Raw genomic sequence first — 27,466 nt, 5'->3', positions numbered from 1 at the left:
CTGGACACGGACGTTAGGCAATGGGTTATTTCCACCCTTGTGATGATGTAAATCATTTCTTTATCAAAATTAAAGCGTTTGAAATTTACATTTGTCTGCTAGTCTGCTAGCCTAAGACTTTCAAATATCTCTGTGACAGTAGTCCTCATTGACAGGCAACATTTGGAGGACATCATTAACAAATTCCCAATGGTCCAATTTCGCAAAAGACGGGAAATGAATAAAACTGAAACAGTGACATCAAACTCTGAGGACAAGTGAAATATGGTAAGGTTTACACTTCTGAAAAAAACCAGAAGTTTCTAAAAATCTACTGCCATCTCATATATGCAGGAAAAAAGTTGCCAAAAAGGTTGTGCACAAAACAATGGTTGTCTTATCCCTCCTGCCTCATCAAAGAACTCTTGCATGTCTCAGGTACTTGCGACCAGACTTTCTATTTCCTGCATCAACCCTGATGGTGTGTATTTGTCCAATCAATCAAGGATGTATGTGATTACCTTTGCGTTGCAGCAGAAGTCGAAGTAGTGGCTTTGCTGTCGTGACTGCCTTGGAGAAGTTGATGTCGTTGTTGATCGGGAGGAGGTCTCCATGGACGGGGTCTGTGTAGTTGATCACAAATGGAATGTCTTCCAACTGATGGAGTTTCTCCACCCGGGACTGAAACTCCTCAAATCCATTAACTGGGTCACGACTCACACAGAATCTCCGAAACTCAGCATCGAACTGAAACAACAGACAAAACAAAGGTTTCCAACTATTCAAGTATCTATAATATATATTTTTACTTGTGTTGTAAATCTGTTCATCTTAATAATGTTGTAAATCTGTTCATCTTAATATATAGTTTTACTAATGTTGTAAATCTAAAAAGTCCTACAAACCCAGACCAGTCATATAAATTGAGGGCCATCCACAAGATCCTTGAAATTTTGAAAATGTTTACAATGGTATATGTATCTAAATCTGGATACCTCATAAAACTTTACCTTGTAACATTAAGGTCATGACAAGGCCTCCTTGACTTGTATGCTACACTTTATTCACTGTAGATCATTACCAATAGAATACATTACTTCAAGTGAGCAACAGTTCTTACGTGAGTCAACTAAAATTAAATACCCCTCTCTCATTAAAGAGCCACAATGAGCAATATTCAATTCATATCATGATCATTGCCTGTAAACTGAAGTAAGTATAGACACGGGTTGATAGCATTAACAGCCATCTATGTCAATCAGGTATGATAACAGATAATCTCCATGATGAGACAGGTCACATGATGACAGAATCTGATCCTCATCAAACTGGCTCTTACAACAAGTATTGATACAGAGATAATTACCATGGTTACATCATGAAACTATCTACTCCTCAGTTGACTCCTACTAAAAGACCTGGGTGCGGAACTATTAGCCAGATCACAGCCATCAATTGGCTCTTATGAGAATGGAGATTGAATTAGTAGCTATTTCACAAATTGAAATCATCTGATTTTCATCAACTGGGTTTCACGATAAGTATGGTGCTTAGACTGACTGACTGAGTTTGGTTTTACGCCGCTTTTAGCAATATTCCAGCAATATCACGGTGGCGGACACCAGAAATGGGCTTCACTCACTGTACCCATGTAAGGATTCGAACCCGGGTCTTCGGCGTGACGAGCCAACGCTTTAACCACTAGACCACCCCAACGCCCCTATGGTGCTTAGAGATGATCACACAATCTCAAACTGAATCTATCTTGTCCTCCTCAATTATCTCTCATGAGAATGGGGTACTGAATCATTAGGCAGGGATTTACATCAGTCCTGTATTTGAAGGACCCTGGGACTCATACTCTTAATTTTCAGGGGTCCTCGACAACAAAATGGGGGTCCCAGACACTTAAATATTATTCTTAATACTGTTATTGTATTGTGTATCATGATCATCACATTGTAACAGTAATGAAATTGCAAATAATACGATAACCCAGCTAGTAGCAAACTCAGTGATAACTTGTCACTTGATTGGAATTTTTACAAGAAGTATTTGGACTTTTTCTGAGTCCCTGTGGATGCTCTAATAAATCTTGTTGCATCCATTGTTAAAAGTTTATGCGTATAGGACGCAGGAATTCGCGTCCTGTACATCCCTGGCTTGGTCACAAACTAACTTCATCTGATCCCCATCAATTGGCTAGCAAGACAAGCATGGAGCATAGAAACGATCACACAGTCACACACTGAACCTATCTGGTGCTAATCAACTTGCTCTTATGATAGAATGAAGTGAATCCCCATCAATCAGCATTCACAACAAGCAGGAATACTGGGTTGATCGCATAATGATGACAAACTGAACTAGTCTAACCTTCATCCATTATCTCCTACAACAACCATATAGAACAAAGGACCTAATAACACACTGTTCCAGAAACTGCAATTCATTTTTTAATGCTAGAATGTAAGTAAAGTGTAGACTGTTTTGAAGAAGATCATTCACTAAGTAGAAAGATCAATCAGGATTACTTTGGACTTGAGGTTATTTGAAATCTTGAAACTCATTAAATTAATTGTATTCCAATTGAGCAATTATTTTGGTGCATGTGTTGATAAAACCTATGTTCAATGTTATTTCAGGGTTCGAAATACCCCATATATTAGGATGCCATGGCACAGTAAATACTGAAATGGCACGGATAAAAAATGTTCTTGTGGTCATTATGACACACATACCTCACCTTTAGTCGTGTAATCCCCAAAACAGAAACACTTACGCAAATGACAAACAAGCAAAAACATTTACTGACTTTATCGCCAAGGAAATCACTGGAATTATGATGGATGATGTCAAGAATTCTGGTTGTTTTTCCATTTAGAGTGATGGGAGTACTGATAGTTTGGTTATTGAAGAGGAAATTGTGTATGTTAGATATATTGAACAAGCAAACCTGTCACAACATTCTTAGCTATTAAAGGTGTTGGGAAAGCAGAACAAATGAAGCTTAAGAAAGCCATCTTAAACAAGACATATCGGTAATAACAGAAAACAGGTTACATTTGTTGTTTACTGACATTACATTTCAAATGATCATCATCATTGCTACAGTCATTGATTCTAAAAACATGTGGGCACACTTGATTTCTGAAAGGCACGTTTAAAATATTTGCCTGGTGCCCTGAGGCACACTTAGAAAAAGAAGTATTTCTATCCCTGTATTTCAATTTGACACTGAGAACATCCACTCATCTTTAACCATGTATATAAATCCCAAACAGTGAATACATCATTACGTTTACGTCTGTGAGTTCAGTTCATTGAGACTATCTGAGGAGAACGACACATGTACCTTCAGATGAACAGTTTTCATCTTAACCAATGAAGAAAGTCTGCTGCTGGAAGTGTTTGACGCTCAACACTCATAACAGACTTCATGAATCAGGTCTGTTGTTGTTTAACACCACACTCAGCAAATATTACACCTCTATGGCATCGATCTGTACATAACTGAACCCAGACAATCCAGTGATTGACATCATAAGCATTGATCTACCAGAGGCCCTGGGAGATAAGCTGCGTATCTGGGTAAAATATGCATATAAAATTTCCAATTACGCATTGAAAAATAATTGTTGCGTACCAAATTACACATTTAAAATGTTAGATATGCAAAAAGTTTAAAACAAATGCGTACGGAATATATTCATAAAAATCGCTTGCGTAATGAAAAAGACATCGACTGCTATCAAGTTGTACTGTTAGTTTAGGACAAGTGCTGTACTGTCCATTTAGGATGAGTGATTTTTTATGAACTCATTTCCATTATATTTAAGTTTGTTTTGATTAGGTATGACATTGTCATAAGGCAGAACATACCTGCTTAGTAAACTTACTCAGTCACATAATACTTAGGTGAGTACAATGACTGAAATATGCACATGTTTGAAAGCAGTGGGTAACGGAAAATGAAATACCCACTCAACATTCATAATACCCACTCCAAACAAATACTTTGGGTACAGTACCCACATGAGCTAAATCTTATCTGGAGCTCTGATCTACACTCATGCTTGAGGTAGATACCTACAATTTACCAGGCAAAAACCTTACACCAGTCCTATTTCCAGGATCTACAAGGTCCCCATTGCCAACCTCATATCATATCACAGATGCCTGGCCAGGGTTCTCTTGAACTATACCCTACACACAATACACAGTCTATATCATATGACACATGTTAAACTTAGATAAAGACATTTACTGTACTAATAATTGAGACAATAATTGACATATATTGATATACTAACTAGTGGTGGTCCGATTAATTGAAATAATCGAAGATTGCTCGCACAGTGACTAAACGACCAAGCAATCGAACATGTTTTCTCGTAATCGAACACGACCGATCTTGGAAAACTTGTTTGCATTAACAATATTTTTCACAAGGATGGTTTTGTCTGTATCATTAAATTTACATTTCATAAGCACTACAAGCTCGTTCCAAGTCATGATTGAATTTATCTTAAAGAATCAAGGAAATATGTGTTCCTAACATACTAATGATCATTTAAATATGCAAAATTTGCAAATGGACTTTATGCAATTTGCAAGAAAACCACATTACTACATGTTTTTTCTTTATTTTTTGTGTGCATTAACAAAAATAACAGGAACATTTGATAAATGATGCTAACCAATTATTTTCGATGATTGATCGGTTGTAATGGACCAATCATCAATTATTAAATTTTAACCAATTCCCAACACTAATACTAACATCATGCATGCAGAATTATCTGAAATAAGGTCTGCTATACTATGCTATTCAATGTTATATTCATTACAGATACCAAATCCCTATCATTAATATGTGTAATGTATATGACATAGACCAGTTTAATGAGAATCTTGTGCTGGGTTGTTAATAACTCAGATACTGGGGATGTTTCAAATATGTTATTCTGACATGTTACCATGGTTATCATTTTACCCAAATTGTTTACAATAGCAATAAAAAAAATTCAATGTATCATTAAGTACTCCAGATCTTGTTTCAATTCCAAATTCAACAAAATACAATCAATACTTCAAGATGTCAGTGCAATGAATGGCCACACACCTTCAAATACCACACTTGAACAATACCACCACCCACCCACCTCCATGTCAAGGTCGCCCTGACCCCCGAGGGCAGAGGCAGACAATGGTGGAGGTAAAGTTATTATCCTTGCCCTGCCCTCTGGGTCTGTACAACACCAGACCACAGAGATTATGGTCATTACACACTCCATAAACACTGGTAATTAATTAGCTCCATACATCACAAGAGCAGGGATCCAAAGGCTGTCTAGACATGTGCACTATCTTCACTACAAGCATGCCCCATGCCAACTACTTACTGGGGTGAAATTTGTTGAGGAGATCAACTATACAGCTCACTTTCAAATGCAAGCATGTGTAACTAATTAAAGTACAGAACTCCAGCTGCTCAATGTGTTGAAATGTCTGCTTGTCTTGACACCACCATTAAGTGAACAAGTGCTATGATCTGTTAAACCTATTTCACCTAAACAAATGGATAAAGTCATTTTAACCCAAATAATATTAATGCCAGGGCTCCAGATAAGGTCCGAATCGGCGTATGTACGGATAAAAAATATGCACGATACGGTAGGAAATAATTTTGAAAACGTAGCAGATACACACGACGACAATGGTCCTAGAATCATTTACAGACGTATGTATCTGAAAAAGTATTGTTTTATTGTTTATTGACCTGTTTACACAAGACTAGCAATGTTGTGGTGCATATATGACACAAAACACAAGGTTACTCATATGCCATTAAATTCCATTCAGTACTCTTAAGCTTTTCCAGTACTCCTATATTGAAAAAATAAGGAGTACGTACTCCTTATGTTGAAAAATTATCTGGAGCCCTGTAATGCAGTTATAACTTTCATTCTTGACAATGTTTGATATAATAACATAGCTGTGGATGTTATCACTTCTTTATTTCTTTATTTGCAATTAAGATGCTTCTATCAAAATGCAGAACATCCAGCAAATTGCCCTGCTTATCGCTTTCAATAAACATTCTGGTTAATTAGATCACTTGCTGCACATGTGACTGTGTCCAGGTGAGATACTTATCAGCTTTCACTAATTGCTCTGCACCTGCTGACTTGCAACTTGATAGAGACATTACTTGGTCAGGATCAGATTACACAGATACTCCCATTCTAAGCGGTAGCAGTTTTATTTAAAATCTGCAAAAACTGCTCATCTAAATTTGAAATTAAGAATCATGTAGCTTAACATCATTCTCAGCATTATTCAAGTGATATGTAACAAAATTGAGTTTGGACTAGACAGTCAAGTTGATTGATATTATGAACATTGATCAACACAATAAAGATATGATCATCTCCATGCAATAAACAATGATTACAGAATCACTCATCAAACTGACAACCTGATTGATTTAGCATGTTACCATGGTTACCATGAAAGTATCCACACTCAGTTGACTCCTACTAAAAGACCTACTCTATTAGCCAGGAATCACCACAGGTGGCTCTTAGGAGGAAAACATACATCAGTAGCTATTCCACAAATTAAATCATCTGATTTTCACCATAACGATAAGTATGGTGCTTAGAGATGATCACACAATCTCAAACTGAATCTATCTTGTCCTGGTCCTCAAATCTCATGAGAAGTCCCTGAATCATTAGGCAGTGATTCACCACAGTCCTGTATTTGAAATCTTGGCTATTACTTAGATATCATTTCTGGTCAACAAAATGAAAATACAAATACATATTGTTCTAAACATTAAAGTAATACATAGATTCCTAATATAAATCGGTCATAATGGGTCTTTCACATTTGATAGGATTTATTATCCTTCAAGCCTTCAGGCTGTGCTGATGTTTACCAAACCACAAAATAACAAACATGTTTACAATCCAAATATCAGAGGATGGGATGTTACCAGACAACTGACATGTTCATGGAAATTTGTTGGAAATTAACCGGCCCAAGTCTTTTCACAGTTCAAAACGCAAAGACAACATTATACCACATATATATAAAGGAGGTTGAGATTGTTGTTACCTGACAATTTGCTGACCTCGAAGCTAAAATGAGCATTCCTGTCAAAACTGACGCCGACTTTCTGTCAGCGGTTTAACAAAGTTAGGAGACATATTCATATATGACTGCCCCACATGCTATGACATAACTGCCGATTCTAACGGAGCCTGAACAGTTGAAAAGATTCAGCACCTGAATATTTGTTGACATGCCGGGGAGGCAGGCATGCGACCGTCCTCCCTTAGGCTTTGGCGACTCGCACCTGTGCAGGTTTTCGTTAGTCCTTACCTTGCTTTTCACTTCTACTCTCCCATTCTCGTATCTGGCACCTGACTTGGTACTTTTCGCCATAATTCAGATGCAAGCCCTACATCAGGGCACTCGTTCCAGTAAATCACCAAGGTTTAATGAAATTCAAGTCCGAAATTCTCCACAAATGACCCAGTTACGATCCAGTAATGCAGTGACTAACCAGCTCGACGTCAGGGAAGGGCTGTCCTACGATATACGATTAACGTTACGACTAATATTATTCCTTAAACTCGCCTTGGACGTCGGTTGTTCTTTATTGCATGATGAGTTCCCCCAATGTGCTTATGATTGGACAACTTCAGCCAGGGAAGGGTCAGGATAGATAGATTGTAAAAGCAATAGTTTCTCGATGCCAATATATTGTTTAATTCTTAAACTCTTATTGAACCGATTGTGCCCCAATAGATGGCTGTGGACGTTATAGCCAGAATTTTCAGATTATGGCGTTTGTATATAAATAATAAAAATGTTCATAATATAATACTTTTGTTTATTTACGCAGTTAAAGATAGTAGATATATATCTGCAATTATTATTTTTCGCCAATGGGGCAATAAAAACAGAAATGGCTTGAACAAAGTCACTGTGTTTATTGATTATTATCTATGTCTTAAATTGGCAGCATAATCAACTATTTTAAAAGCAACATGAAGTCACACTTCTGACTGTATAAGCAGGTATGTACTAGCTTATACGTTGTTAGGCTAATAGTACACACAAAGTCGCTTTCGTAAATTTACGTGGGACGTGACGGAGACTGACGACATTTTCCGAATAACTTGGTTATCCTCAATGCAGTAGTTCGTATGAGTAAATACGCCATTTACCTCTCTTTTGTGAGATGACAGATTAAATATCAACTTTGTATAAAACATTTGAAAATAACTATTACGAATAATTACCATTTGTACATACCACAAACAGAAGTATTACAAGCTGTTGAAAACACCTTCTTGGAGGTGACAGTATTCGACAAGATGGCGGGAAGTTGGAGCTTGAATTCAGTTCGTCAAAATGTTTCGTTTCAAAATGTTCGGTTTCTCCTCGAATAAATCCACCGAACCAACTAACGGGAAATCGTGGATTTTGGACTTTGTTCTTGGGAAAACTTTAAACCCCAAAGGACAAACTGTCAAAGTATGCAGGGTTCGTATTTTCGATTTTTGACTGTGTGGTATCCGAAGAGAAGTGTCAGCTGACAACCTCATTGCATTTCCGTTCAGTTTACTGACTTTTCTAAACTACACGTGCTTCCATGTTATATATGGCATGTACAGGAATCCCCGCCGAAGCTTACAGTAGAGGTATATATACGCCTCAGACTGCCGAGTTTGACTCTTGCATCACCGCTCTCGCACCAGGCATATGCTTCTTCGATCATTCGGGTTATTTGTGTTGGGGCAGATTACGCCAATCTCTGTCATTTTCCCTTGGATACGATTATTAGTAAGGTTGGGTACTCCTTTCAAATCTAACAGGGAAATTTTGGTAGCAGGAATATATTGCTTAAAGGCACAATGCCACATTTTCGACAGTATTTTGGCCTATTTTTTATATATTTGGGGCATTAGCACTCACTTTAACTTCCAACTGATGCAATAAAAGACATATTATCCCTTACACCTAGCCTGAAATCGATAATTGAAACTTCGAGGGAAACAGCTTCCAAACAGATAACACTTGCCATATATGGAGGGTTATAGCTAAAACGGAACCACGCCAAAACGGTACTAACCAAAACGGAATCAAATTGGCGGAAACGGAACCTTGACTTGGCGAAAACGGAACCTTGACTTGGCGAAAACGGAACCATAAAAAAATTATCAATTAAATATTAGCTCTAAATTAAACGTATAAATAAAACTTTATGTTGCCTATGTATAATATTGGCAACGTTGTATAATAACTAAGTGCTCAACGATAATGATTTAAAATGGATACTTCCTGTTGACATGGTTGACTCTTCCATCCACATCTATCGGCTGACCAAATAAACTTGTCTCTTCTCAAAACATTAAGAACTTGTTGTTTTTAATGCAGTTATTAGTTAATTCTTGGTACTTAATGCACAGGCTACAAGTATAAACAAGTTACTTATCAAAACATTTTATAAACACTAGTTAACGAACACGCCACATGCATATTATTCCAAAGAAAACAGCGGCGTCTTTGATGGGTTGACAAGCTTCATTAAAACAACAACTCATGACTGCTCTGTTACAACTCAATGTCATGATACATCCAATATATGGAATGTCAATGATTAGTCTGGTGGGATGGGTACAGCGTTCAAGTCCCATGGAAGTTTTGTGATGAAAGCAAGACATTGTGTTTTGTGTATTCATCAGACATGCTAGTTAAATAAAAAGTTTGGTTCCAAGTTGAAATATGGTGCAAATAGTACTTTTGAGCACTGTACAAAATGGTTGTGAACAGGTTGCTAAAAGGTCAGGTCATAATGGGAGAGTTGAGTATTTAAAGTTTAAGGTTCATCCAAGTGTGTTTCTCTATTTCATGAAATATTTTATTAAAAATTAAATATTGTAATCTAAATAATTGTTTTTGGAATAAATTATATCGTTAGTATTATTCACCCGGTTCGGTACCACATGGAGATTAAACATCCCCTTACAATCTTAAGGGCTGGTTGTGAGAAATGTTATGGTTATCCAACACAATTTGAGGAAACTCCAAACAATTTCAGGAGGTTTCGATAAAGAATAAATTGGTACTGCACATGCAGAGCAAGGTTCAAAGCAGAGCAGTTCTGTGCACTTCCTGGGCTATCCTATTACCTAAAAAGGGGTGATGAGTATTGGGATGTGGAAGTTTTGGGATATAACAAGGTAAACAACTGGGTGGTGATGAACAAGTACAAGTTACTTGTGATAACACACAGGGTCCTTTGGTAGGGTATTGGCTACTTGGATTAAGCTATTAGGCAAGTGATGATAGGAAGTGGAGCTTTTATTGCTCTTAATGCTATCTCAAGGACTGTTAAACTCTATTTTGGTGTATGAATGAACAAAACACTAAGGTATTTGCATTCATTGAAAACTTTCATCATAATCTGATGGAGAATTGCAGAGGGCCTTTTGTGCAGAAGACTGACATCAAGTTTTGTGCAGGCTGGAAGTATCCACTATCCAGGAATAAGTATGAGCAGGAATGGAACAAAGTAGAGTTAGATGAGATGCTAGTGAAACAGCTGGGTGATTGGTTTACAGAGTCGATTGTTCAAATGTCTTTGGCCACTGTGATGCTGGGTGAGTGAGTGAGTTTGGTTTCACGCCACTTGTAGCAATATTCCAGCAATATCACATTATCACGGAGGGGGACACCAGAAATGGGCTTCACACATTGTACCCATGTGGGGAATCCGGGTCTTCGGCATGACAAGCGAACGCTTTAACCACTAGACTACCCCACCACCCCATCATACTGGGTAAGACACTTCCGACAATGTAACCATTGGCTCTCTGTTTCCAGCACATCAATGGACCCCAGGATGATGGAAGCGTGGTGAAGCAAGTGTCCGACTGTTCTGTCTTCATCAATGCTGTTTTTACACAAAACGCCATTGACAACTATAACTTTGAGTGAGTTTCTATGATCACTTGTTTTACTCTTAATGAGAATTGTCATTGAATATTTTTCATGTAACAAATATGAGATCTTCAAAAAAGACTTACAGATACATGAAATATACACAACAAAACACATTTGACTAATTATGTCCTTATAATGGACGTCCATCTTAGAATATGTAAAGTAATTGTAGAAACCATGAAATGATACAATGCCAGGGAGCTCTATCCAATCATCAAGATTAAACAGCATCAACTGATATGCTGTCTTTGGTTGGTTGATTGGCTACGCAGAGCTACAGAGATGTAACAATGCAGTGAGTCTGCAATACGATACATATCCAAATATATAATACAGTGTGTATCCCCAGGAAGTCCAACAAGACCTGTGGCAACAAATTGTCTATCATTTCCTGATGCTGTGTTACCATTGTACAGAGCTACAGATAACTTTTTTGGTCACTGAGATATGTACTCGCTTGTGTTCATCTCAACATTAGGTATCCTACCTTTCATTTGAGTAACCAAATAAATTGTACCCACCTCAGTAAACTCAATTGGGTATTGTCATTTTCCATTAATTGTAAAAATATAATGACGTTTAACTATTATTTATATTGGATCTGTAATATGAGAAACTATAACAAAGACTGCAAGTTGCCAAGTTCATGTGTTGAAATAGAACCTCTGAATGTACCTCAGTTCTTTTATCTATGCACCGATTCGCAAACAAAGATTTGACATTTTTGTGTGTACGCATGTAAGATCAAATATATTGAGTATTTACAAAAATTCAAGCGTACTTGTACGCAACAGACTTGGTAAGAAGTTTTCACATAAATGTTTTGCGTAATTTACATGAGATACACAGCTTATCTGTATCTGTACAACACCAGCAATATTCAGCTGTCACGGCGGCAGTCTGTAAATAATCAAGTCTGGACCATCGATCAACACAATTGAGATTAATGACCACCTGACCATGCCGTTCGACAAGTATGGGTTGCTGAAGACCAATTCTAACCAGGATCTTTAGGGTAGATTTGCTGTCATGTTTGTTTGCAGAGTATTCTACTTAACTTAACAAGTTCTTCCTGCTGGATGTCATCATTTGCTCATGCCATCAACCACTGGTTTGTCTGGCCCAGACTCAGTTATGAAAAATCATATGGCTGGAATATTGCAGCTGTGATGAAAAACAGAATTCATAAGATCATGCATGTTCCGTCTTTGTGAAAACAAAATTGTGGTTGTCTTTATATTAAAGTTCTATATTTTCCATTTTTTCCATCTTTCAAAGTGATGAGTCTTGCACACCTCCAGAATGGGATCAAGCCATTTTGATTGTCAAGGATTATCATCTCAAGTTTGTGTCAGCTCCAAATGTTGTGAGTATATAACTATTCACTTCACAACTGGTTAAGGGGAGACAACTTGTTACCAAGGCCCAAACCAAATGCAACTGTGCTATAGGCTCAAAACCTCAACCTGAATATTATGTCATAGTTATAGTTTGATCCGACATATGTTTAGTTTGATCTGAAATATGTTCACTATTATGCCAGAAAACTTGATTGATGAAACATGTTAAAACTCATCCTTATCAGATGAGGAATATCCGAAATATATATTCAGGTGATATGATTTGACTACAATGAAATTTAATGGGGGATACGGGCGGAAGTCTTTCCGATACCATGCCGCAGTTAAGCATGCATACCCCACTCAGACACATTATAAGAACTCTGAGCTGACTGGGCTGGAGATCGAACCCGCGACCTTCCGCTCTCCGGGTGGACGCTCCAACCACTACACCTCAGTGGCGGTCGTTTCACCTTGATATATGTAGATATATTGTGAATTGTGTAAGGCCAACTACAAATATTATGTTCTCGGCTGTGTCAGTTGATAGTGTGTGGACATCCCATCACTGGTCATGTCGGAATGACCTTTCAATGCATCAATCAGACGGAAAAGTAAAAATACATGGTTGTTTATTTCAGCACCCCTGATTTTGTGGATTCAATTTAGTTCATGTTAGAGATTCAAGTAAAAATAAAAATCCCTACCTTTTGTGATAGTCCCTGCCTTTTGTGATAATCAGGTACAAATGTTTTCTATATATTTTTTCAGACCGACTGTGAATTTCTGCTCGTCATCGGCAAGTTTTCGCTGCTAGATGTTCATGATGGGTTTTACAGCAAGAACACAGCTAGAGATTGGTAAATGTCAACAACCACACAGTCTTGTTTACATGGCGACATTCTTGAAAATATGTTGTCCTATGTCAGTGAGCCAGTCGTATAAGGTGCCACAGTTCACTTGCAGAGTTTCCTCCCTTGCCAGAAACCAATGGCTGGATTTGAGTCCTGGGTCATATGTTTCTTGATCGATCAAACTCATTCATTCAAAGAAATGATAGTTACGGGATCAGTTATGTTTTTGTTGCTGTAGATGTGATTTTAATTGTCCTGCCATCTTTTACTGAAAGACCTTTCATGACAAATACAATATTTACATTGTATTCCAACTAAGGTTAATTCCAGTTGGCTACGATTGAATGACACTAAGTTTTCGTTGTTATCTTTGATATAGATAGTGAACCACATGGACCTTGTTAAAGAGCATGGTTCTAACCAATTTAACGCCAGCAGAGTGAGTGAGTTTAGTTTTACGTCGCACTCAGCAATATTCCAGCTATATGGCACCGGTCTGTAAATAATCGAGTCGGGATCAGACAATCCAGTGATCAACAGCATGAGCATCGATGACATGTGTCAACCAAGTCAGCGAGCCTGACCACCCGGTCCCGTTAGTCGCCGCTTACGACAAGCATAGTCGCCTTTTGTGGTAAGCATGGGTTGCTGAAGACCTATTCTACCCCGGATCTTCACGGGTCAACGCCAGCTGAGAAGTTTGTGTAAAGTGGTATAGACGTTCATAATCAAGTTGGCTTATGCAATGCACACTTATAACGCATGCTCCTTTAAGAACATCCTCGATAATCTCCAGGGTATACGTTACGATCACTCCCCACTATACCCTGGATGCATCCACGGCTTGGCCCGATGATTTTATTACCTCCCTTGGCTGGCTTTTTATCCAATCAGGTGTCTACGCTGGGAAGTTGAGCGAACCAATCACAACTCACTTTTGCTTCTTAAATTATCTAACCATTTAAAATTGGCAACACAATTGATGCAGATGTACTCTGAAAGAGGTAGAAGGAGTTCTTTTAGATATTTTTTGAAAGTTTCAGATCTGTCAATTTGTCTGTATTATTACCTCAAAAATCTGAGTGGCATTGCGAACAAACCCTTGTTGCGACCACTATCTTTGTTGACACTGGCAAGCTCGGATGTAACGGTGGCTTAGCTGATTGGCTACTGTGAGAATGTGGAGCCAGCAAAGGGAGGTAATATAATTATCGGGCCAAGCCATGGATGCATCCAGGGTATAGTGGAGAGTGATCGTAACGTATACCCAGGAGATTATCGAGGATGCTTTAAGAACAGAGGTCACAAGTATTTTGACATTCATGCAACCAGAAATGCATGACAGGAATGGAAATATATTTGGTTTTAAGTGTGCTAGAATTTTCAAGAAAGTATATTTATCGCTGGCATTAATAAAGAACACTGTCACAAGACATTGTTGTTCTGAAGAAAGAAATGTCTAAATTTAACCTATAACACTCGGAACAGTTTCATCCATGCCATTACCATGGTAACGATGAATTTGGCAAGTACAAGGAATAGGCATTTGAAGAATTATTTCTTCAGCAACCTATGCTTGTTACTAGTGGTGTTCCGATTAATTGAAATAATCGAAGATTGGTCGAAGTGACCAAACAACCAAGCAATCGCATCACATTTTCTTATAATCGAACACAAACGATTTTGGAACTGCTGTTTTAGTGTTTGAAACACTTGATGATGGAACATATCTTTGAAGTTGGCAGGGCCTGAAAACTTGTTTAATTCTTAGAAAACTCACTTCACTAACTGAAAAGTCATGACTGAATATTTCTTGAAGACTCCAGAAAGTTTATGTTCATGATATATTACACATTACTTCAAAGTAGCAAGTTGCATCATGTTATACATATCTACAATAACAACCTTGGTAGGAAAATCTGAAAAATGTCGCTTACCAATTTTTTTCGATGATTGCTCGTTGGTAATGAAGCAATCATCAATTATGAGATTTCAACCAATTCCCAACACTACTTGTTACCAGAGGCAACTAATGGGATCAGATGGTCTGGATCACTGACTTGGTTGGTGTATGGTCACAATATGGCTGAAATATTGCCGATGTGACTACAAAACGTAAATCTCTCACTCATTGTTGATGCATGTCAACTTATCACAATTGAACAATGCTCAGAGTGTTAACACACGATCCAGGCTTGATTATCTGAAGACCACCATCTTTAGCTGGAAAATTGTAGATTGCAGTGTTAAATAACAAGCAAACAAGGAATAATGTTTTTAAACATATCTTATTTTCATCAGCATGGTGGATCCACAAGTGCAGGTGGCAGTCAAAGAAAAGTGGACCCAATGGATGTAAGTTGTATACCGTGACTTTGCCATGTTTAGTGGGGCAAGTGAAGTACAGATCTAGGCATATTGTTTCGATCATGATACAAGCAGACACATCTGTAGTCCTGTTGGTAGGAATATGAGAAAAGGATGGAAATCCACACAAAATGATCCAAGATGGCTGCCACAGTGTATGTTGGTCACGATGTATGAAGCATGTATCAGGGCTCCAGATAATTTTTCAACATCAGGAGTACGTACTCCTTATTTTTTCAATATAGGAGTACTGGAGTACATTTAGAGTACTGAATGGAAAATAATGGCGTATCAGTAATCTTGTGTTTTGTTTTATATATGCACAACAACATTGCTACTCTTGTGTAAACAGGTCAATAAACAAAAAAAACAATACTTTTTCAGATAAATACGTCTGTAAATGATTTTAAGACCATACACCATTGCTGTGGTGCATATCTACTACGTTTTCTAAATTATTTCCTACCGTATCATGCATATTTTCTATCCGTACATACGCCAATACGTCCCTTATCTGGAGCCCTGATGTATTTCTGACTCAGCATTTCATAGATAACCAAATTTGGAAGTCATGACATCACAGTGACTGGTGACATCACCAGTGGCCTGGATTAAGGACATTGGTACTGTGTATATTTCACAGAAAGTCTGTAATTCTCAGGAAAATTCAACTAACTCATTATTAAGTGCAGTCAGTTTATTAATGATGTCTTTGCTTAGATTTATCAGGGTTTTGGGGTATTGGGTAGAGTTTTTATCAATTACTCACTGATGATGGATGTTCGAGACTGTCATATTACAGGGCTGAAACTAAAAGCTTGGAGTCCTACAACGATGAATCACAGTACACAGGCACCTGTCACCTGAGTCAGTTGCTGGAGGAGATCGGACAGCCAGACACACAGAACCACTCTCAGACAGAGGCGAGCTTCCACCTCAGCAGCTCTGATGACAGGACAAGTAGGCCAGGTAAGACCAGTTCCATTAGTTAGTCAGAGGTTTCAAACATTTACATCATGCTCATTTAATAATCATAATAACGTCATGGTATGTCAGCTTACGTCGAAAGTGGTGATATTTGAAAGAAACACAAAAGTATATCCAGATCATTTTGCACAAACCCTCGTTACATAATTCTTGGCTGAAGTACTAGTGGCCCAGTTCGTTAAGATGCTGCAGTTTGCTTTGGTGAGTTTGGTCCTTTGGGTTTGCAAGAAACATTTTATCACATGAATCCCAGTTCAACAATCATTATTTTCTTGACTTCTTTGAGTGGCATTTCTAGAAGTGAGAGAGTCAGATAAGGACAAACTTTATGGAAGAACAACTTCTTTATTCAGGTGATGTGATGTTTCAATGCAGATTCTTGTATCATTGACATACTTACTAGGGGTGAAACTGTATGTAGCGGTATTACTGGCAAACAAGGATAAGTTGGACCAGCGCAGAGAACATGTTTACGAGAAGAAGGCGGTGCACAGTAATGAGCAAACCCATTTGCTTTGTTAAAGGTAGAGCAGATGTAGGCTAGTGCATATGCGTTGCATGACGATGAAATTGATTCCGCGCGTAGCTGCAAACGCCTTGCTCATAAGACTCTCACATTGGTGTAGCAAGTCGCACAACACTTGATCACGGACAACCTGGGGCCCCCTCGCTAACAAGGGCAAGCGTCAGTGGGGGGCACTCATACATGCTAATACGGTCAATTGTCAGGTCGGTGCTCAACTTATCCTTGTTTGCCAGTAGTAGAATTGAGGTATTTTGCCTTCGGTTCGGTATACCGTCATGCAATACAAAATTCGGTGTTTTCGTACCATCATTTTCTGAACCTTTTTTAAAAACTCTAAAACGTCTAGAAATCGAATCATTTTGTCAAAATCTATGCATTTCTTTGCTAGATGTCAATTTTTTGTATTATGATCATATCCCATATAACGAACTCAAGGCCTTCAAAATTCTACTGGAATGCGTATCATACTGTGGTAAGAGCGTACTGTTTCACTCCTATTACCTGTTTGACAAGAACAAGAATCTGTATCGAAAGAGCACATCACCTGAATAAAGCATTTGTTTATCCATAAGTTTGCCCTCTTCATTTTCTTGGTTTGTCAGCTCAACCCATGCTTGTGGGTTGCACCACATTGGCAAACCAAAACATGTCTGACCTGCATCATTTCTGGCTACCTTTCACATAATAATTCGGTACACCTACAGAATACCAGATACCTACCAGCCATATTTTTTAGTGTCCTGTCACCCGAACGCTATTCCTTACCCTAAACCTTACCCTAAACCTAAACCTACCGCTAACCCTAAAGCTTACCCTAACCCTAACCCTAACCCTAAACCTTTATCCTAAACCTAACCCTAAAGCTAACCTTAACCCTAACCCTAAACCTAAACCTTACCCTAACCCCAAGTAAACTCGCTTGCTTTCAAAGATGGTGGAAGGTATCCAGTATTCTGTAGTCTTACTTAATTATTCTTAAGATTTTGTATGGCATGGATTGGCAAACCTGATTCCCATTGAACAAAGCGACTTCAGGTCTGAGACTCTTGTAAACCTATGTTAAATTATGGGTATTATGATCACCTTTCCACTTTGTGTAACTGGACCCTGGTCTGTATTACAGAAGCTGGACCAAGCAAACCGTTGCCTGCAAGAGGTCAACCCAGTGAGGCTATGGCGTCAGCCTTGGCAAAGATGAAACAGCCAACTCGGGTTGAAGACTTGATTGTCTCCCCTGAAGAGCTGGCGATCCTAGAGGCACTTGAAGGTATGGACAGATAACTCTCTTTAACGTTCAAGATTCAGACACAACCATTTGGTTCCTTATTAGCCAAGTGTGTTGCTGGTATTGCAGTTCTTCAGGAAAGGCCCCAATCTGTTCTCCTTGTAATTTTAAGGCAGTCAAGTTCTGTGACTTGGTTTATTTGTGTAAGGCTGAACCTGATGGCATGGACCATTGCTCATAATATCGATCACTGATTTTTATTGGTCCATGCTCGATATTTGTAGTGGCCATAATATGGCTGGAATAGTGATGGTTGCAAACTTAAACAATAAATAATCAACTAAAGCTTTGGTTCTGTGTGTAGGTAGGTCCATTCAGGGGATTCAAGGAAAGATTGTTTTATGTATCTTGTAGCTTTTTAGTTTTTGGTGATACTGCGGAGATGTTCACATGAATAACTGGGTTGATGCTGCAGATTTGAATGTATGTTGTATTGGTTCTACCTCATTACTAACATTCTTAGGTTCAGTTTTCGGGGCCGTAGGGTAGCCTAGTGGTTAAAGCGTTTGCTCGTCACGCCGAAGACCCGGGTTTGATTCCCCACATGGGCATAATGTGTGAAGCCCATTTCTGGTGTCCCCCGCCGTGGTATTGCTGGAATATTGCTAAAAGCGGTGTAAAACTAAACTCAGTCAGTCAGGTTCAGTTTTCCTTGTTTTGCCAGAATGGAAAGAAGACTACCATCCCCCACCTTCCCAGGATACAAGTAGTTCCAGCTCCTCCAGACCAAGCTTCTCACAACCCACTCTGGCGGAGTCTCCAAGGAAGAGGGACCACACTGGTGCATGTAAAAATTCTGGCAAAACACAAGACAAGAATAAACTCCCCCAGCCAGGAACGTCAAAGCTTACCACTAAACCAGTTCATAAAACTAGTCAGAGTACATCGAGACAAGATGTTTCATCAGATGAAAATAGGCTCACAGACAGTCAGATTAAGGCCAGAGAAGCTTCTTTCAGTCAAAGTGACAAAGGAAATGTTGATGCAGAGTGTCACCAATATAGCAACAAAAGAGCAGACGGTCAAGAAACTTCCACATCCAAAGAAGATATAATCCTTTCACCAAATAGTTCAACAAATGCAAGACCTGGATGCTTCTCTGTCAAGGGGATAAGTATGTACAACGAAAGTCAACAAGATAAGACACCTGAAGGTCAAGGAAAGTCAAGGACAAAAGATCCACCCGTCAAGCAAGTGATGCAGGAGACTAACACTGTGTATCGATCACCGCAAACATTTACAGATGAATACCTTAAGTTTTTGGATTCATCTAACAAATCCAAGATGGCTGATAGAAGCAATTCATCTAACAAATCCAAGATGGCTGATAGAAGCAATTCATCTAACAAATCCAAGATGGCTGATAGAAGCGATTCATCTGACAAATCCAAGATGGTTGATAGAAGCGATTCATCTAACAAATACAAGATGGCTGATAGAAGCGATTCATCTAACAAATACAAGATGGCTGATAGAAGCGATTCATCTGACAAATCCAAGATGGCTGATGAAAATGATATCTGTGTCATTGATGTTGTCACCTTATGCAGTCTGCCAACAGTAAGAGAGATCCAACTTTCACATTTGCACATTACCATGACTACAATGACATTTTCAGGTGCCAGTCAGTAGCATTTGTAAGTTATCTTAACCCGAAATCTTTGAAACTAAACAGAAGCACATGAATAATAGGACACAGGTTTGCCCTGTAGGTTTTGTCGTAACTTATTGTGCAGTTATGTCCCTTTTCTACCAGGACACTCCTGAAGATCTGGGTTAGATTTGGTCTTCAGCAACCCATGCTTGCTGTAAGAGGCAACTAACTGAATCGGGTGGTCAGGCTTGCTGACTTGGTTGACACATGTCATTGTATCCCACCTGCGTAGATCGATGCTCATGATGTTGATCACTGGATTGGCTGGTCCAGACTCGATTATTTACAGACCGCCGCCATATAGCTGGAATATTGCTGAGTGCAGCGTTAAACAACAATTCTGTATCCTTGTTGTGTCACCAAATTATTCCACGTTTGTGGCATTTTGTTTTTATGACAAAGCTGACATACCATCATAAATACATTTTACTTATTAATTCTGTCATGTATATTCTTCCAGGCCTGGCACAAGCCCTGTGCAGACTCACTGGAGTTTTCTTGTTCCCTCCCAGAAGATTCTCAGAACTCTCAAGACTCACAGATTTTGATGAGCTCACAAGGCTGTCAAATCTCGGACATGTCACAAACTTCTGAGACAGGTGCACAAGCTGACACAGAACTTGAAGCAGTAGACAATAACGTGTCACTCATCTCTGATCATACAGCAAACAAGCCGGAGTCAAACAGGTCTGGGAAATTGTCTGCTTCATCGAGGATGGATTTGATATCAGAAGATTGTCAGTCTGAGATACAGGCCAGACAGACAGAATTTGTTGTCCGAGGAAGAAGTAGACAGCCTGGTACAAGACGAGTCTCCTTTGCCCCGTCTGCTGTGATGAAATGTACCTCAGTAGATCTTGACAAGATTGGTTCCACGCAACCCTTTGATGTGGTGAATGACTCCACATATTCCATGTATGAAGATGCCAAATCTCACCTGTCCAACCCAGACTTTCCACGTCAATCATCAAGTCATCTTGAATTCCCCGAATCCCAGCCATTTGTGCCTTCCAGTCAGGACTTGTTGAGCTCGGATTCTGTGGAGGAAACGAGAAAAAGCAGCAGCAGTGATCAAAGTTCAAGAAAGGACTGTACTGACGATTGTGATTCGGTTGAACATCTGACTGAAGCTCACTCAACGGGATACAGTGACTCAGTTATAAATGATACTTCCTTCCATCACTCCACTCAGACGTCTGGCGCTACGAGAAAGTCATCACCAGACTTTCTCATTTCGCCAATTAGAAGAGTCACAAGAAATGGTAGAGCTGACAAAGCTGACGATGGTGATGAATCAGGTAATGACAGTGTGTATGGCAGTGCGCTATATCTGCCTGAAAGTCAGCACTCTTCAGCTGCTGTTGAGTGTGTGGTCAAAGAAGTAGACAGTCAGAAACGTTCAGCTGTTGACAAAGCTGAATCCCAGCGTTCAGCTGTAAGGCAACAATCGGTGGACAAAGGTGCATCACGACATTCAACTGTAAATGGAAAACCAGAAGACAAAGCTGCATCCCTACCTAAGTCACCTGCTCTTGATCATCCCAGTTTTGATGAATCTGATTCTTTGGAACGTATTCCTCTGTCACATGGACTGTGTAAAGATGGTGTTGTGGAAACAGTGCAGAACTTGAGTACCCCTGAGACTGATGCAGAAACCTCCACCACAATGGTTCTCACAAGATCAAAACGCAAAAAGAACTTCCTTGATTCTGGTCAGAAAAAGTCAGCTCATGAGACCTCCTTGGATAAAAACAGAAGAAATCCTGTCACAAATTCAAAGGGAAACATGACCGATAAAACAGTTCAAGTACCTACACTTGACAAGCAGAATCAATCTGCGAAGGAAACGGACAAAGATCAATCAGACATAAAATCTGACTCTGAAATTATTATTGAGGAATACTCTACTGATTCAGATATGAGCAAGCAAAATGCACAAGACCAAAGCCAAAAAGATTCATTGAAAAGTGGTGGAGATAAGAGTGCACCAGGTGGTGAAACTGTCGGAGCAGACGTCAGCATCAACATGGATGTGGACAGTGGCCAGAAAGCTGGACCTTCATGCACAGAAGGTAATGATTCTGAGGACAATAGTGTCATCCTTGTGTCAGATGAGGATGAGGAACATTCAGAGGAGATAGAAGAGGCAGCAGAGCCAAGATCTGGCAAAGAACTGACTGCCTCAAAGAGTGGGAAGAGGGGTTCACAGAAACCCTCCAACAAGCATCCAGGCAGTCCAGGATGCCATAAGATAATGGAAAAATATATCACTACAAGAAGAACCCGGTCTTCAAAACAAGATGATGATGCAGACAGTTTGGCACCGCTGAAGCTGAGGAGCTCCAGACTTGTTAGTCCAGGTCCCGAGGGAGATGCATCAAGTCAGGCCAAGATATCGCCAAAATGTACCCTAAACAATTTGGACAAGGGAACAGCGACACATGGACCCAAGAAGTCTGTTACTGATGCTGGCAAGAAGGGTAAGAAGAGGAGTAAATGTCAGCTTCATGAAATTCCTGAGACTCAAGGAGAAGAAAAACAAGGACCAGACCATAGTCAGGTGCAGAACAAAGTAATTGAGGAGGAGGATGCAGAGAAGAATCCAAGCAAGAGGAAGAAAAGGAGGGAAGTTGAAATAATGTTTGAAAAAGCAGTTGAGAAGTATGGTTTGATTGGAAATGTGTCCAAAGGATGGCAAGCTGAAAGATGTTATGGCAAACCCCAGGAAAGTCTCAGCAGAGCTAACAAAAAGGATGAAGAAACGTGGTCTCAGGTGTTGTGTGAGGCTGAGGATGGAACTAGAGGTGCAGCACAGGAGGAACTTAGGGGTGGTGCTCACAAGATTCATCAGTCACAAGTAAGAGAGTCTCTTCCTGAGGGACACAAAGACATGCATGCTGATGGTGGAACTGGAGGTGAGAAAAAGGGTGTATCTGGAGAGGGTCTTCCCAAGCTGCATCAGTCACAAGTGAGAAAGACTCATCCTGATAAGGGGAAAAAACACATGCATGCTGTGTGTGAAACAAGTCAGGATCATGTTGAGGAGTGTGATTTTCTTGAGATAGCTGACCAGCTCGACATTGAAAATATTCCAGTACATTCACAGGACACAAGGGATTCTAAGCTGAGGAAGAGAGCACCTGCTGAACATGGAAGGAGGCAGATGAAAGGTATTATGCCAGCACCATACTGTAGAGGTGAGCAGGCGAACTGTACGGCATGTACATAAAGATGGTAAACTTTAAGAAAATCTATGGCTTACTGGGTAATGCTTGTTGATGACAAGTTTTCAGCTAATGAAAGTAATTTGGTTCCTAGCTAAAGTATGAAAAATTAACTTACGGGTAGAAAATTTGATATTTGCCTTTTTGTGATTCTTTGAGCTGATTGGTCAGTTCAAGTGGTATTGTGTCTTTGTTAGGAGGGGCGATGGGGTAGCCTAATGGTTATAAGCATCCATTCATCACACTGAAGACCAGGCTTCGAATCCCCACATGGGTACAATGTGTGAAGCCCATTTCTGGTGTCCCGGTGTGATATTGCTGGAATAACTATACTCACTTACTGAGAACAATATGATAATAACAGGATGAGCTGATCCACTGTTCATGACAGTACATCCGCTATATTCTGTGAGGTTTCACTGTGGGATTTTACACTTTGTAAGGTGTTTTATGTGATTAGATAGAGTAGTGCTTAAAGTGCTAACGGTCCTGGTTCATTGCATGAAGCCAGTTCCAGGAGCTCCCTGTCATGATACAACCTATCATTGTAGGTCCGGCAGACCCACGGCTGTCAGGTGTCAGCACCTGGGACGTGGGGAGGGCAGCATGCAGGAGGGTGTCCAGCATCAGGCGGGAGTCTGGCATCGGCGAAAGCGAGGACGTTCCGAAAACACAGGTGCTGTTCCTGTTAGCCAGCTCATATTTCTCAGATATTTTAACAATTAATAGTCAATGCCAAAATCAGGAGCTTGAACATGAATACTGAGTAGATGTAATATATAATATATGGAGTAAGCTGGTTATGCTTGACCAGAATTTTTCTTAACTCATGGATACCCCACCCACATACATTATGATGATTACATTAAAAGTTGTATTGATATAATAACGTGTATAATAACAGAAACTACTCAAGAAGTATTTTGGGCAGATACTTTAGTATTTCATGGAAGACTCATCCTCGATAATCTCCAGGGTATACGTTACGATAAATCTCCACAAGCACCCTGGATGCATCTATGGCTCGGCCCGATAATTTTATTACCTCCCTTTGCTGGCTCCGCATTCTCACAGTAGCCAATCAGCTAAGCCGCCGTTACAACCGAGCTTGCCAGTGTCAACAAAAAATAGCGTACGCAGCCGTGAAGGTTTGTTCACAGTACACCTCAGATTTTGGGGAAAATCATACAGACAAATTGACAGGTCTGAAACCTTAAAAAATATGCAAGAACTCTTTCTACCTCTTTCAGAGTACCTCTGCAACAATTGTGTTGCCAAGTTTAATCAGTTAAATAAAAGAAGCGAAAGTGAGTTGTGATCGGTACACTCAACTTCCCTGCATAGACACCTGATTGGATAAAAAGCCAACCAAGGGAGGTAATAAAATTCTTGGGGCCGAGTCGTAGATGCATCCAGAGTATAGTGGAGATTTATTGGAATGTATACCCTGAGATTATCCCTGACTGAGTTTGGATTTACGCTTTTAGCAATATTCCAGCAACATCACGGCGGGGAACACCAGAAATGGGCTTCACACATTGTGGCCATGTGGGGATTTGAACCCGGGTCTTCAGCGTGACGAGCCAACGTTTTAACCATTAGGCTACCCCACCGCCCGATTGATTATCGAGGATGTGGATGACTATAAATAACAGCATCAACACAGTGCCCCCAAGCTTATATGTTTCTCCCTTCAATATCCCCTCTTTGCTGTCTGAAATTTGAAAACAAATGATTCAGGGTTGTGATTCACCTGCAAAAAGGGAGAGCATAGGAACTATTTTAAAGTCCTGTATCAGGATATGAATTGTATTGCACCCATATGTATCATATCGCAGACTCGCTGTATTGTTACATCTCTGCTACCAGTGCCAGTTTTGATATCATTATGTGATCTACAGTCAGAGGTACAGATTATGCAAATATTTATGTGAAAACTCAAATCCTATTACCAGTAAGTATAATGCATACAAGTATGCTTCAATTTTTGTAAATACTGATGTGATGTTAGATACGTACACATAAAAATGTCAAATCTTAACTTGCGCACTGATGGAGAGATAAAATAACAGATATACCGAGAGGTTCTATTTCAGCATTTAAACTTGGCAACTTGCAGTCTTTCCTATCATTTCTCATATTGCGGATCAAATATAAATAACAAACTCTAACAGTTAAACTTTAATATATTTTTACAATTAATGAAAATTGGCAAAATACCCTATTGAATCTGAGTGAGGTGAGTACAATTTATTTGGTTACTCAAAAGGAAAATTAGGATACCCAATTAAGATGAACACAAGCGAGTACATAACTCAATGACCCAAAAAGTTATCTGAAGCTCTGTACAGTGGTAACACAGCATCAGGAAATGATAGACAATTTGTTGCCACAGGTCTTGTTGGACTTCCTGGGGATACACACTGTATTACATATTTGGATATGTATCGTATTGTACACTCACTGTATTGTTATCCCCCGCCGTCTGTTAGCGCGAAGCGGGGGATATAGAATTAGGCTCCGTCCATACGTACGAATTAGAATATCTTAAGAACCGTTGACTAGATTCTTTTCATAGTTGGTACTTAGGTTCTTCACAGTATAAGAAAGGTCCCAGTCAGGTTTGGTTACCTTGACCTTAATTTCAAGGTCACAAGGTGACTTTAACGTTTTACTCTTGTCAGCGAGATATCTCAAGAACTGTTCTCTAGATTTTCTCCATATTCAACAACAAGCTTTATCTAGGGAAGGCGCAGGGCCTAGTCGATTTTGGTGACCTTCACATAATTTTCAAGGTCATGGGGACACTTTGAAGATTTCAGCATATTATATTAACCTGCATGATATCCTTGTCAGCGAGATACCTCAAGAACCATTCTTTAGATTTTCTTCATATTTGACATCAAGCTTCATCCAGGGAATGCGCAGGGCCCAGTCGATTTTGGTGACCTTCACATAATTTTCAAGGTCACTGCGCCACTTTGAAGATTTCAGCATGTTAACCTGAATTAACTGGATTTTCTTCATAGACTTCCAAGACTTCCCTTGAATGTATTCAATAAGCAATTTCTTTAGTACCATTTTTGAATATTTCATACACTATGACATTCATATCAAGGTCAAAGTCAGTCTTGAAAATATTTGTGTGTTCGAACAACTAAAGAAAAGATATCAAGAGAGGTTGACTGGACATGTTTTTGTTGTCATTTAACTTCATCTTAAACTTTCATTACTTTTTAAGTTTGATTTGATAATTTGCGGAGGGGGATTATGTCACCTTAGTGACAATGCTTGTTACATCTCTGCTACCAGTGCCAATTTTGATATCATTATGTGATATACAGTGGTAACATAGCATCAGGAAATGATAGACAATTTGTTGCCACAGGTGTTGTTGGACTTCCTGGGGATACAGCCTCATCCAGGACATCAGCCGTTGCTGGACCTCCGGGTCACCCCAGATATGCTCCACAAGATCTGCAGCATCTACAGGAAACCTATCTCGTATCCCCACAGAAGATTACCAGCCCAGAGTTAGTCGATGTTTACAATGGTGGAAGCAGAGATACCAACCACTCTGATTTTGGAGGAGTTACTCCCATTTTCAAATACAAAATCCACACTCCGATTTGTCTATAAAAACTCCGATTTTTTAGAAAATACAAATATGTTTATAAATTTAGAATGTTTGAAAGAATTTTTGTAATTATGTTCGTTTGAGTTAAGAATTATCGTATTTCCAGGCTAAATCTAAAGATTTCCATAGGGGAGGCCCCCCAGACACCCACCGTCAAAAGGGGCCCGTGCCCACTCTCACGCTCACCAACTCACACCTTCAGGGCTCAGGGAATTGCATTTAGCAAGGCATGACTCCGCTTTCATTTGATTCAGGGTTTGGAAGGTGCATCTCTGTGGAAGGTGAACTTACAGGTTGGGCAGGTTGATGAAAATATGGATAATAATAAGTATTAGGAGAAGGCAACTCTGTATATATCATCATTATCATGGCATTATGTCATTGTGTAAGATTCATTCATGCTCCTTTCTGACCGATACTGTGAAATACTGGTACTGAAAATGCTATTCTTTGAAATATTATTCATAAATGCTGAAAATATATACTTTCAGAAGTTCTGTTAACATTTCCTGCAAGTACACTGATAATAGGCTTAAATGGGTTCAGTTGGCACGGTTCCAGCTGGTGATTTGGTGCCTGACTCTGCGG

At 39.4% G+C, this 27,466-nt stretch overlaps 2 protein-coding genes across 5 annotated transcripts in view; one reads left to right on the top strand and one right to left on the bottom strand.

Annotated features, from left to right (window-relative positions):
* Positions 1 to 7,573, bottom strand: part of LOC124285702 (partitioning defective 6 homolog beta-like) — a 30,265-nt gene extending 22,692 nt beyond the window's left edge. Inside the window, exons 1-2 of the mRNA XM_046721980.1 lie at positions 7,372 to 7,573; positions 501 to 726 (exon numbers count right to left, since the gene is read on the bottom strand). Coding sequence (XP_046577936.1) covers positions 501 to 726; positions 7,372 to 7,434 — 289 coding nt within the window. The 5' untranslated portion in view covers positions 7,435 to 7,573. The remainder of the gene's footprint in view (positions 1 to 500; positions 727 to 7,371) is intronic.
* A 596-nt stretch (positions 7,574 to 8,169) lies between these two features.
* LOC124285687 (dentin sialophosphoprotein-like) lies at positions 8,170 to 27,332 on the top strand. 4 transcript variants are annotated; one of them, XM_046721962.1, is made up of 11 exons: positions 8,170 to 8,541; positions 10,885 to 10,994; positions 12,283 to 12,370; positions 13,116 to 13,204; positions 15,500 to 15,553; positions 16,368 to 16,534; positions 18,202 to 18,345; positions 19,028 to 19,923; positions 20,478 to 23,214; positions 23,793 to 23,917; positions 26,630 to 27,332. In XM_046721962.1, the coding sequence occupies exons 1-11, from the start codon at positions 8,410 to 8,412 to the stop codon at positions 26,777 to 26,779; spliced, it is 4,692 nt and encodes a 1,563-aa protein (XP_046577918.1). In that variant the 5' UTR covers positions 8,170 to 8,409; the 3' UTR covers positions 26,780 to 27,332. The 4 variants fall into 4 exon arrangements, with proteins under 4 accessions (XP_046577918.1, XP_046577917.1, XP_046577916.1 ...); XM_046721961.1 differs by lacking the exon at positions 26,630 to 27,332 and adding an exon at positions 25,637 to 25,883 and having other exon boundaries at positions 18,205 to 18,345; XM_046721960.1 differs by lacking the exon at positions 26,630 to 27,332 and adding an exon at positions 25,637 to 25,882.
* Positions 27,333 to 27,466: the final 134 nt, after the last annotated feature.

This window comes from Haliotis rubra, unplaced genomic scaffold, assembly GCF_003918875.1.
Source record: "Haliotis rubra isolate DU_JTF1 unplaced genomic scaffold, ASM391887v1 Scf366, whole genome shotgun sequence".
Taxonomy (NCBI): Eukaryota; Metazoa; Mollusca; class Gastropoda; order Lepetellida; family Haliotidae; genus Haliotis; species Haliotis rubra.
Note: the sequence above shows the minus strand (reverse complement) of the source record. Positions and strands in the feature narration are given on the sequence as shown.

Excerpts from the sequence above, each read along its gene's own strand:
- LOC124285687 (XM_046721960.1), top strand. The coding sequence starts at position 8,410 with ATGTTTCGTTTCAAAATGTTCGGTTTCTCCTCGAATAAATCCACCGAA. Across the intron at positions 18,346-19,027 it reads GATCCTAGAGGCACTTGAAG|AATGGAAAGAAGACTACCAT; the intron begins GTATGGACAGAT and ends TTGTTTTGCCAG. Across the intron at positions 23,215-23,792 it reads GCCAGCACCATACTGTAGAG|GTCCGGCAGACCCACGGCTG; the intron begins GTGAGCAGGCGA and ends CTATCATTGTAG.